Source organism: Sphaerodactylus townsendi, linkage group LG11 (genome assembly GCF_021028975.2).
Source record: "Sphaerodactylus townsendi isolate TG3544 linkage group LG11, MPM_Stown_v2.3, whole genome shotgun sequence".
In the NCBI taxonomy this organism is placed as follows: domain Eukaryota; kingdom Metazoa; phylum Chordata; class Lepidosauria; order Squamata; family Sphaerodactylidae; genus Sphaerodactylus; species Sphaerodactylus townsendi.
In genome coordinates this window covers 67,329,967-67,343,165 of record NC_059435.1, presented here as the reverse complement: position 1 = coordinate 67,343,165, position 13,199 = coordinate 67,329,967, and the positions used below count along the sequence as shown (strand labels likewise).

Sequence of the window (13,199 nt, the reverse complement as noted above, 5' to 3'; positions counted from 1 at the left end):
GTGCAGGATGTGAAAGCAATGGCCTTCTGCTGCTGCTGCTGCTCCCGAGCACCTGGTCTGCTAAGGCATTTGCAATCTGAGATCAAGGAGGATCAAGATTGGTAGCCATAGATTGTGTGTTCCTGCACTGCAGATGGTTGGACTTGATGCTCCTTGGGGTATCTTGCAACTCTATGATATTCTGATGCATGTAAGAATTCCATAAGGAAAGGGGGACCCCCCCCCCCCCCCAAGTAGGCATACTGGCTGCAACAATCTGATCCTGGAGAAAAATACCAGAATTGAAAATTGTTGTGATATCAGTCTTGATCATGATGCTGAACGGGGAATTGTTGGGATCTGCAGCTCTTCAAAACACTGCATTCGGCTCACCATTCTTGAGACAGAGATGAATACATGAATATTGAGGGACGGACCTTCAATTTATCCCCTCTGACAGTGAGCTCATAATTTGGCACTCAGGAAACTGAAGTATGCATTCTGGAAGCTAATCAGACATTTCTAACCTCAATTGCAATGTGGAAGCATTGGGGTGAATTTCCTATCAGTGTAGATGGGGTCTGAGCAGATGGTTGTCCCATTAGCTCACAATATCAAAGAGGTCAGTTCTGCTGATGTGTGTGTATCTTTGTCTTTCTTCCTTTTCTTCTTAGAATCTAAAGGTGATGTTCCTGGCAAAAAAAGACATTTTGGCAGGAACATTCTGCATTTGCTATATGGATTAACAGTGAATACCAGAACTCTGGGACTCCAGTTCAGTAAGATACCCTGACATCACAATTAAAACTATACTGGTTTTGATAGCCAAGAAGGGGCTGATGGAACTAAGTCAAGTTCAGTACCAGGAATGAATAAGAAAGGAGAGCCACAGGTTTGGAAAAAAGTGAACATTCTCAATGTCACATTCACAATCTAGCTGATGGATCTATTCTGATGGGTTTGCTTAGTGAATTTTTGACTATATGTTGGCAAGTCTCAACAGAGTTTCTTCATCTACACATAGGCAGAAATTTTGACAGTCCATGGTGAGTAATTCCCACCCACACAGAAAGAACAACACTTAAAAAGTTGTTTGCAGATCCACAGGCATGCAGAACACCAAAAGGAGAAGATCTGAGAAAAACAGAAAATACACTTTTTGTGCAAGAACAGGGATAACTTAATTAAGTGTACTGCAGGAGAGAAAGTTCCTCACAAAACATCTGTTTCTACAGCTGATAAAGAACTAGGTGGGGGGGGGCATTGCTTGTGTACTGTGCAGGTGAGCACAGCCAGGACCACCCACCCCCCCCGCAGAAGCTCCCAAGACTGGGAGGCACGGAGACCACAGCTTAGATTATTATCTTCCCCTGTGCTTTCCATGCACACATCAGTTCTGCATATACAAAGCCATATGACCCCTAACAAAATTCTGCAGTTAACAAATATGTCCAAACTCGAACAGCTAAACATCATCTGATATTTGGGGGAGAAAGCAAGTTAACTGCTTGAACATACTGGAAATAATAACGTTGTGGGGTTTAGTGCAGTTGGCTATTGCTTTCTATGGGGCCAAGGGGCAGCATCAGGATCAGCCTTAAAGCAGCCAGTTCACAAACAACTTAGGCTGACAACTGGACCCGCTGTTAACAATGCTCCTAACTTCGGCATTAAAAACTAAGCAGATACAGTGCAAGCAAATGAGAAGGCCTACATGCTTTGAACAATATAATTCTCTTCTTTATGATTATGTTTCCAGTAGGCTTCCAAGTCCTGCTTGGGCTATATTTAGCCAACACAATAAATTAAACATGCTGGTGATCTCACTAGAGCATCCCTGCTATTAACGCTTTGGAGAGGAATAAGGAGGAAAAGCACCAGTTCCAGCGTACAAATTGTGAAATGCATGGTTTAATAAGGCGTAACGAAATGTAGTACTAACTAAATGCCTATCAACATAAAACACAGGCTGTATTTTGGTTCTCCCATTAGGTCTCCTTCTTATCCTCTAGCCTTTTCCCTGTTTCTTGCTCTAAGATCACAGGAAGACTTTACAAGCTGTTGCCTCTCTCTTCCTGTGACTGCCATTGGCTTAACTGCTCTGATGTCACTACAGACACAGAGCAGACTAAGCCTCAGTTCTAAGTTCACCTTAGTTCGCCTTAGTTCTAAGGAGGACTGGCTTACCATTGAAATGGAGACCCACAAACAAAATTTGTTAAATAAAACAGCACAAGTTGTGCCAAGACGGCTTAGGCCAGTGATGGCGAACCTTTTCGAGACCGAGTGCCCAAATTGCAACCCAAAACTCACTTATTTATCGCAAAGTGCCAACAAGGCAATTTAACATGAATAATGAGGTTTTAGTTTAGAAAAAACGGTTGGCTCCAAGGCGTGCGTTATTCAGGAATAAATCTGGTGGTAGTTGGTGGCTTTGCTTTGAAGCAATCATGCAACTCTTCCAACGGGTGAATCACCACCCTAGGAGGGTTTACTCAGAAGCAAGCCCCATTGCCAGCAACTGAGCTTACTCCCAGGTAAAGGATGGTGCTTTAGTTCTTCGCATGAAAATCAGTGGGGTTTAACAGTGCTTTACAGGGTTACCTACACTGCTTCCCAAAACTAGGTCTTAGGTTTAATGCTAATAATCGAGCCCAGAAGCCCAGGCCAGCCTAGATGTGTGTGTGTGTGGGGGGGGGAACTGTTTGTGTGTGCCCACAGAGAGGGCTCTGAGTGTCACCTCTGGCACCCATGCCACAGGCTCGCCACCACTGGCTTAGGCTTTCAAATTGCTTCTTTTAATATGGAATGGCTGAGCACTTTTGAATAAAAAGGGCCAGGAGACACCTAGAAGAAGCAGCACTGGTTTTTATCCCTTGCTTTTTTCTACCTTTAAGGAGTCTCAAAACAGCTTACAATGGCCTTACCTTGCCTTCCCCTCTCCACAATGCACACCTTGTGAGGTAGGTGGGGCTGAGAGTTCAAAGAGAACTGTGACTAGCCCAAAAGTTCATCCAGCAGGATACATGCAGAGGATGGGGAATCAAACTTGGCTCTCCAGATTAGAATCTGCTGCTCTTACCAATTAAGCAATGCTTACTTAAGCATGTGATGTGCATTCCAAATATTTGTCAATTTAAATATTTTAAATAATGACAGCAAAAGACGGCAAATTCATCATGGACAAGCCTCAGCCACATACAAGAACTGGGTTTGTCTGTGCTTCACACCCCACATTTAGCCCATCTTTGCATGGCTGATCAGCAGCACAACAGAAGATGACAATGACTTTGTATTTATACCCTGCCTTTCTCTCCTGTAAGGTGCCCCAAAGTGGCTTACAGTCACCTTCCCTTCCTCTCCCCATAACAGACACCTTGTGGCATAGGTAAGGCTGAGAGAATTCTGAGAGAACTGCGACTAGCCCAAGGTCACGCAGAAGGCTTCATGTGGAGGGCAGGGGAAACAAACCCTGCTCACAAGATTAGAGTCTGCTGCTCTTAACTATAACATCATGCTGGTGTAGTAAACAGACTATAGTTTACAGAAGCAGAGTGGATATTTTTCAATGGAAAAACATAGCACTGGAAACTGGTTCTGGTGGGTTTTCCGGGCTGTTGTGGCCGTGATCTGGTGGATCTTGTTCTTAACGTTTAGGAAAACCCACCAGAACCAGTTGAATCCGGCCGTGAAAGCCTTCAACAATACGCAGCACTGGAAAGCTTTCTATGGACATTTTTTTCACCAACGGGGAGGAGCAAGGGAAGAATAAGAACAGACTGTGCTCACGTCTATCACAGACAAACCGGTTGTGGGGACATCTGACTGCCACCTAAGTATATACATGACCATGCCTTGAGGAAATTCTTCTCTTCCTTCTTCTTGTATCAAACACATCCTGTCTAACAAATTTCCGCCAGGTCTGCCGTAAAATAATAAAATGTTATAAATTAAATGATTCTTCTACAGAAGACAGCATCAGTAGGGAGGTTTGAACCTGTCGTTCACAAATAGGTACAAAAGTGGGAATCAGAAATTAGATGGGACAATATCTGCCCATTACACAAAGCTGCACTAATAACCCTAGACTTGAAGCCTTGACTTCTCCACAACCATACATGGTTTGGCTAAGGGATACTTCATTCTGCTGAAGAGCTAGAACAGCTAGTAGGTCCTCAATATTATTGCATCTGAATTACTAACACAAGAAGAAAGACGTAGCACTCATAAACTCAGTCATAACTTAGTTATTCAGTGTGTATTCATATCTTTTATTTGGAGATATTTGGCCTGACTGAAATTGTTCTCTTCCATCCCATTCTGCAATTCAGTAGATATTTCTCTTCCTGACAAAAAAAAATGGCCTTAGAGGAAGAAAGGGGATACATGATTCATTTATTCATTCATGTTTTTATGAATGAGTGAATAGCATAACATACAATCTTCCAAAGCAGCTATACAAAACCCCCACCTCTTTTAAAGGAGGATTTTAATTGTGGAACAATGCCTTTATGAACTTGGATCTGCTCCATTCTTCTTTACTTAGCACAAGCAATGCCTACAGGACACTAGGTGTTCCAGGCTGAATGTGACAGCAAGCTTCATCAGTGCTCATGTCTGCAACTTTAGTGATGACACTTCTTCAGGTGTAGTATTTGAATTTAGTGATGTCACTTCTTCCTATTAATATCTGTTACCCAAGTTTTTGTGAATCAGATCCTATTTGTATGTTCTCAGATGATGATGCATGTGCGTCTGCGCAGACCAGTTCTACCTCAACAGCTAAGAAAGATCAGCCTTGGTTAATACTTTGATGGGAGACCTCAAGGAAGCCCCGGGTCACTATGGAGAGGCAGACAACGGAAAACAACCTATGAATATCTCTTGCTTTGAAAACCCTATGTGGTCCTCTGTAAGTCAACTGCAACTTGATGCAACACACACACACACACACACACACAGACATTTTGGTGTAGAGAGAAATATGTTAATAATAGGGTTAAAAGGCAATGAAATGCTTGTATGGCTTGTTACATCTCTAACCTGAAATGCATACAAAATGAGCATGGTGCCCATTCACAGCAACAGCAAATTACTACAGCTAGATTCCGGTCCATTAACACCTTAGAGACCAATAAGATTTTTGGGCTATAAGCGTTCAAGAGTTGAGTCCTGTTTGTCTCTAAGGTGCTATTCTAAGGTGCTAGAGAACTCAAATCTAACAGTTCCACTGCAAACCAACATGGTTATTCTCTGAAGCAAATTAGTAGGTGAAGTGAGCCCAAATGATACACAGAACTACATCCAAACAAGTGTGTTCAGGACTGAGGGCTTTATCATCGAGGGCCATGCAGAGAAAACTAACAGAAATACAAGCGGAATAAACTTTGCATTCAAGGCACTCTTTCTCGTCCATTAAGAAAAGAAGCCAGTATTATCTTTTACTTAAATAATGTAATTTTTCATGAGACAAAGCTGAAATCACATTCATAATATGAAAGACTAAATTAAGACACCTATTCTGTACCAGAGGGAAGCTCCAGCGATGTGTAAACGTATCTGGTTTCCAGCAGCTCATTATTAGTCAGTCGGCTTGCAGCACTGAATTTATATTAAGAAATACTTGCAAAATTAGAAGTCACCGTTGTGGTATGCTAACATCCTTTCCCACATGGCTCACATACCATCATCAGTAGACAGGTATGATGCCAAGAGTGTGCTTCAGCTAGAAATATCCGTGGGCATTAACAGCTTCAGGGGTGTGTTCATAGTAAGCCTTGAATCTCACTCAAAAAAGGGTTTCACACAAATGTGTTAATGGAGGTGAATGCCAAAAGAACTTAAGCATGTCTTAAACAGCACCGTGTTGTAGTTAAGCCAAGCTTGCGATTCTCCTGAAGCCCTACCCAGGTGAAAAGCAGTCAAGGACTTCGACACTTTTTGTAACACCAATGCACCACAGACTCTTCCTATTGGCTGGTGCGGTGGGGGGGGGGTGGGACAGTGCCTCATGCAAAGCATCTGGACAACTTCTGGAGCCAGTTTAAATATCCAAGCAGACTGCACTATGTGAAACACAAGCAGGGAATTATTTATTTGAAAGCAATCCTACTTCAAATTCTCTTGGCACTGGGAAGGCCAGAGAAAGTACATTGCAGAGCTTTCAAATCACAGTCTACTGAGTTAGTTTAAATTCTATATTCTAAAATCTACACTAAAAGGTACATGAACAGGTGTTCTCTCTCTATCTCAGGGGTCTGCAACCTGTGACTCTCCAGATGTTTATGGACTACAATTCCCATCAGCCCCTGCCAGCATGGCCAATTGGCCATGCTGGCAGAGGCTGATGGGATTTGTAATCCATGAACATCTGGAGAGCTGCAGATTGCAGACCCCTGCTCTATCCGACCCAGGCTCCTACACCCCTGTTCCTTCCCACCTCACAACAGAACTGTGATGGCATTGCTGCATACCCCAAAATAAGACCTACAGTGAACTATACAATTCAGGACGATCAGGCAATAACCTTTCCCCATAATTCCAAGAGATGCACTAAATTTTGTAAAGAGGTTACAGTGCAATATAAAAATAATGCACAATTCGACATTTGTCAAGTTTTCAAACTGACTGTGATTGCAACTGTTCTATGGAGCACAAATATTGACTCTCGTGTGGGATGTATACTCGCATAAGTATTCTGGAGATTTCCATTTCTGTTTTAAGCAAACTAGTAGATGGCAGAATCGCGAAAATTAGAAATGTTAGCCGATTTTGCTAAGAACGTAGAACATAAATACAGCACAAGCATGTTATACTGCTTTTCAGTGCTCTCATCAGTCTCTCCAAACAGACTCCGAACACAATGGCCAGTATCCCACCACACACACACAGAAGGCAGACGGAGGTTTTCTAAATACTACTCTGTTCCTGCATCTCCTTCTGACTCCCAGAAAAACAATTCGTGAGACTGCAAGATCCAGATGGAGCCGTGTGAGTAAGGGAGATGCAGACAAAAGGGGGAAGAGGGTAAAATCCCCTTCTCTCTTTTCCATCAGCAGAGCGATGCTCGCAGAAGACACCAGAGGAGCAATTTTTACCCCCTTCTCTCTCCTCCTTCAAGTGCCCCAATCTGTGCAGCTGTTCCTCTGTTTAGATCCCACAACCTTAGGACTGATCTCTCTGGGGGTTGGAAGAGAATACAGGATCAGAGAGGAAAATAGGAAAAATCAGTGTACGATGAACGTGGTTGGATACAGGCCAATATTCCATAGGATTAAAACTGAATTCAAAACTCCACCACTGGCAAAGTCCACTTCACAAAACCTGTGCCAATAAAGAAAAGAAGCTTGCACAATTTGAATAACTTATTACACTGCACCATTCAAATTCGGTAGTTGCCAAATATGGCATTTTAGTGATGTTAAGACACAGGGAAATAAGAGAAAAAAAATAAGGCCAATGCTATTCTAAAGACTGGAGGAAAGAATAGACCATTCAATCCGTTTTGATCATATTAGCCCCCAAGTTGTAAGATCTTTTCTGAATGGAAAAATATACCTTTCACATGACCTCTCCATTACATTCTTGGCCAGACTAAACAAACGAAACCATGAGCAACTTCAGAGTATTTTGCAGGTGGTGCCGGTAGTATTGCTGTCAATCAGCAGTTTGCTGCTGCTCTGGTAGAGAACAGAAGTGCTGCCACAACTCTGGTCCAATGCTAAAAGGAAGGCCTTCCATAGGAACCCCTTAAATCTGTGGCCAAACTCAGAGCCAAGCAGTGTTTTACAATCTATCTACAGCAGACCAGTTTCAGGCTGTGGCGCTCTCCACGCTCATCAGGACTTTTGCGTTAGATGCTTTCCACATTCTGTGCAGCTATTTCCATATTCGTTGGTCTCTCGAGATCCTAGGAAAGAGCCCTCTGCCATTTTCCTCTGCTTCTCTTTCTCATTCCACCTCCAGCTTGGATTTTGCCCCTAACCCTTTGTCTGCTTTTTTTGCTTCCAAGGTATCTTCAGCTAGATACACTCAGAATTCACATACGTAACCATTACATACAATAAAACATATTGGTCCTGCAGGGGAAACGTTTGACCTTCTGTGGACTGTCAAGAAGATCTTTTTTCTCTCTTCATACTTTCAAGATGAGCATTTATCCAAGTCTGCATCTTCATACTCAACATTACATCCACAGACAGTCTTTGATCTGAGGTATACAAAATACAGCCCCATTGTCTTCCTTCTCATTTACACACCACTCTTACAGTTACTGTACAATTTCCTCACAGAATAAGTAGGGGGATGCAAATAATAATGGCTTTTACCTGCCAGAAGTCTGTGACCGTAGAAGGCAGAGGGCCCTGAGCAGAAATGTATGCAGGGTTCCGAGGGTCATGGTCCATCTAAAAAAGAGGAGGGAAAACAATTATAGCTAGCATTCCAAGGCAGCAAGGCAAGAAAGTTTGCAACAGGGAAATAACATGTTCACACTGCAACTAGCAAGGCATTGCCGTCATCTCCTGGAATAGTTTAGAGAAAGGAAATACTTGAGCAAGAATTCCTTTTCTCAACAGAGCTAGTGGTCTAATATTAAGACAACAGGCAACCCATGATCTACGTCAAGGGTCTGCAATCTGTGGCTCTCCAGATGTTCATGGACTACAATTCCCATCAGCCCCTGCCAGCATGGCAGCATGGCCAGCATGAACATCTGGAGAGCCACAGGTTGCAGACCCCTGATCTATGTTCTGAATATGTTATGTGAGATCATTTAAGGCACTTGCTAACAAAATGCATTTAGTCAGAGATTCTGGTCTCATAGCAACCTACAAGCTACTTCAAACATTTTTCAATACAGGGCATTAGGGATGCTGGGCACATTTAAGTATCTGTTCCATTCCTACCACCCCACCCGAGGGCACATGCATCTAAAAACAAGCCAAAGCTGGAGAACAAACTCAATCCTGGCCTTTTCTAGTTAGTTCATTTGTTTAAAATGCAGGCTTCTAACCCTCAATAGAGGAAGTTCTGTTTAAAGACCTTAATTATTACATCCATTTCAAAGAGTGACTGAGCAGAAAAAAAGGGATCCTCAGAAACAAAGCCACGAAGAGTAAATAGGATTAGATGGCTACAATGAGTATTTTCAAACTAAGGGGTGGGTTCTCTGGTCCTAAATCTTTGGCCCCATTCTCCTGATTAGGACAAGATCTCCTGATGGGAATTTAAAAACAAGGGCAAGCAACAAAATCCCCATTGATTGCAACCCTTATAGCTTATACAGAATTGTAAAAGGGAAACAAAGAGAAGAGGCCAACCTCTTCCACGAACACATCTGAATTATTTCAACAAGTACGCCCGACCAGCTGAATTCTGCCCCCGCCACAACCAACATAAAAAAACTGCACCTCGGCTTTACCAAAATGCCAAACAACTCTGTGTGTGTGTGTGTGTGTGTGTGTGAGAGAGAGAGAGAGAGAGAGTGAGTGAAAGAGAGAGACAAACAGACAAAGAAGAAGAATTGGATTTATATCCCCCCTTTCTCTCCTGTAAGGAGACTCAAAGGGGTTTACAAACTCCTTGCCCTTCCCCCCCTCACAATAAACACCCTGTGAGGTAGGTGGGGCTGAGAGAGCTCAGAAGAACTGTGACTAGCCCAAGGTCACCCAGCTGACATGTGTGGGAGTGCACAGGCTAATCTGAATTCCCCAGAGAAGCTTCCACAGCTCAAGCAGCAGAGAGAGGAATCAAATTCGGTTCCTCCGGATTAGAGTACACCTGCTCTTAACCACTACGCCACTGCTGCTCCTGTCTTTTTCAGTGATTCTTGTCTTCATTATGACACCAAGTACGGCAGCCTCCGTTTAGTCATGTTAACTTCCAGGGAGAATTCAGGCTTGATTTGATCCAGGAACCACTCATTTGTCTTTTTGGCAGTCCACGGAATCCATACAAGTCTGCTCCAATGCCACATTTCAAAGGAATCTACTTTCCTCTTGTCAGCTGTCAACAGCAGATGGCTGCATAATTAGCAACACTTTAATACAGAGTGGTCAGAACCAAGCAAGTAAACCATTCGCCAAGCCAGACTCAATCTCAGGAATCCAAGCTCAGGGACTGCTGATTAGCTGGCCGCAGTGGTAGATCCCATGGGATAAACGCCAAGCCAGGGAGGAAGGTTGATGGAGACGGTGACTGACACATTGAATGGGGTGGGGAGAACAGAGCCTTCAGGGCTACTGCAAGAAAGACTTCCTCAGTTAAGGGGGGAAAATCAGGGGATCCAAACATATCTCCCATAAAGTCTATCTTGGCCCTAACTCAAAGCTGTGTGTGTGTCACTACTGATGGAAGCACTCTTTGTTATTTATATGTTGGTGTGAACTGGATGGCCCTTGTGGTCTCTTCCAGCTCTATGATTTATGATTCTATAGATCACCATCAATCTGCTGTACAAAATGACAAGTCCCTGCGCTCGAAACACACAATTTAAAAATTTACCATCTTTTTATTCATAAGAGAATCAATACAGTTCTTTACCCTGGAGCCCTCTTCAGAACTTTGGAGAGTACGGTCTAGAAACTTCTATGGCACTCATTACACAGCCCAAGATCCAGAGTGTCACTTTATACCTTAGGCCAGCCCAGTGGGACTTCTTAAAATTGCTTTGAACATCAAACCTTCATGCTGCATCGGAAACTCTTTTTGAAAATCTGCTCTCTTTCAAAAGCAGTTTCCTGTGCAAGGTACATGCATGTGCACAATGTGTCAGTATGTGTGTTGGTGTTGTTCAAAAACATACAAACAAGAAGCCCATAGCCCTTTGGGTCCTGGCCCCTACTTATTTCAATTGGTTTAAGGAATTAGCAAAAAACAAAAGCAAAACCTAACTCCCCATTAGTATTTCAAAGAAGAATGCAATTATGTGCTATGGACTTCCAATAGGCCAGTGGTGGCGAACCTATGGCACTCCAGATGTTCAGGGACTACAACTCCCATCAGCCCCTGCCAGCACGACCAATTGGCCATGATGGCAGGGGCTGATGGGAATTGTAGTCCTTGAACATCTGGAGTGCCATAGGTTCACCACCACTGCAATAGGCAAACATTTAACCAGTTTCATCTCCAGTTTTATCATAAGCATACTGGGACAATACCACTCGACAGACCGCCTCCTAACCCCGCCCCCCCCTTGTCATCAAGTCATAGCTGACTTATGGCAACACCATATAATTTCCAAGGCAAGAAATATTCAGAGGTGGTTTGCTATTTGGATTCGCACACAATATCCAAATACTAATCCATCCAAATACTAACCAGGGTTAACCCTACTTCGTTTCCTAGATCAAGTTAGCCAGGTCAGGGCCATAACCCATCTACTTTGACCTTTTCCCTATCCAAACACACACTGAAATGGGGGAAGGCGACTGAGATGGAAGTGGTAGCATATAACTCAAGCTGAAGAGAGTGTGGGCCATGGGAAAGAACTATTTATTTAGGAAATTTCTATGCCTCCTCTTTGGTGTGGCTTACAATTAGAACAGCAGGTAAACAGTATAAAAGCAGAAAGCCATTAAAACATTAAAAATATTTCCTGTTTAGATACAACAACAATTCAACATTCTGAAAACTCTTCTTACAATTCACCAGTTCAGGCTGCAAATGATGGTTTGGAGATCAATAAATGAATCTAGGAAATTAGCTTGATAGGCTGATGGTCTACTGCAGGGGTCTGCAACCTGTGGCTCTCCAAATGTTCATGGATTACAAATCCCATCAGCCCCATGCTGGCAGGGGCTGATGGTATTTGTAGTCCATGAACATCTGGAGAGCCACAGGTTGCAGACCCCTGGTCTACTGCAACGTTCATTATATCATCTTACTTTCACTGCACTGTCTTCTCATTTAGTAATCATCCCTCTGCATTGGTTATGGTATGTAATACCTTAGCCAGTTTCCTTCAAATTTCTGTAGTCCCAATTCTAATGCATTGTTTACAGGATGTCTTATGCAGCCATTTTTTTTTAAATTGTAATCTACCTTGAGACTCAGTAAGAAAGGTGGGCTTTAAGTGAAGTAAATATGTAAACTAGAGTACACAAAAGCTGGTATGTGCAAAGCACTGTTCTAGTGGCAAAACGTTTAACTATACAGCCTTTGGGGCGTTCCTATTCATCTACACGTTCCTGTTCTTTACAAATAATCTAGATAAATTCTGACACTTCAAAAGTATTAACCAAAACAAAAGAGCCATGCTTGGTATTTTAAAAAAAACAAAACAGTCGAGGTCTGTGTGTGCAGTAGGACAGGCAAAACAGAATCAGCGATGAGGTAAGTGGCGCTGTCAGCAAAGACATACTTCTAAACACTCCACTATTGGATAAATCAGGAAGAAGCTACTCTTGGCCATACAGTATAAATCAACTGCTGTCAGAAAGCTGCTGCTGGGAGCTCTGTAGACATCATAATGAGGAAAGACTGGTCAAATGTGTCGTCAAGTTAACAATAACTCAGACGTTTGCAATTATTACATTCCCTGCACATTCTGTTGCGCAGAAAAGCTGCCATGGGGAGGGCGTGCACCAGTTGGGATCGCTACCACACAAAGTAGCAACCGGGTCACTTTCTGTTTGTATGTATTTCACCATCTCGACAAATGCAAATTTCAAAATTGCCTGTTGTCTACTGTGACGCTGAGCAAAACAAACAGGGGAAAGGTTATCAAGCCTTGCTTAAAAACTGGCAGCGCCTGGTGTGTGTGTATGTTCTCAGAGGAAATCTACGATAACAGAGAGCTTCCTTTTGTGTTAATAAGCGAGTTCGCAGACTCCTGCCAAGATTAAAGTAATTGAAAAACGGACTAATGGGTGCCTTTATTAATTTCCACACTGTAAAATTCCAAAGTCTAAATATACTCGGGAGGATTTGGAGATGTAAACTTTAACAACTGCCATAAACCAGATCAGCGGGAAGGATCGAAACAGATCGGCATCCTACCCTTATTCAGTTCTTTTGATTCCTCAACACAAGCAGTAACTTGCACAATATCAGCTACAATGGTACTAACTCTTGGCAAATCTGTTCAGCTCTGTCCCATTTCATCATCATCATCATCATTATTAATTATTTATTGAATTTGGTATACCACCCAATCCCCGAAGGGGATTTTGTACTAAGGTTTTATTTCAATGGCAAGCATACACTTGTGAACCATGGCC

General features: G+C 42.8%; 1 protein-coding gene across 1 annotated transcript in view; it reads right to left on the bottom strand.

The window, feature by feature from the left end:
• Nucleotides 1-13,199, bottom strand: part of PTPRN2 (protein tyrosine phosphatase receptor type N2) — a 714,418-nt gene that overhangs the window by 49,826 nt on the left and 651,393 nt on the right. Inside the window, exon 17 of the mRNA XM_048510498.1 lies at nt 8,307-8,384. Coding sequence (XP_048366455.1) covers nt 8,307-8,384 — 78 coding nt within the window. The remainder of the gene's footprint in view (nt 1-8,306; nt 8,385-13,199) is intronic.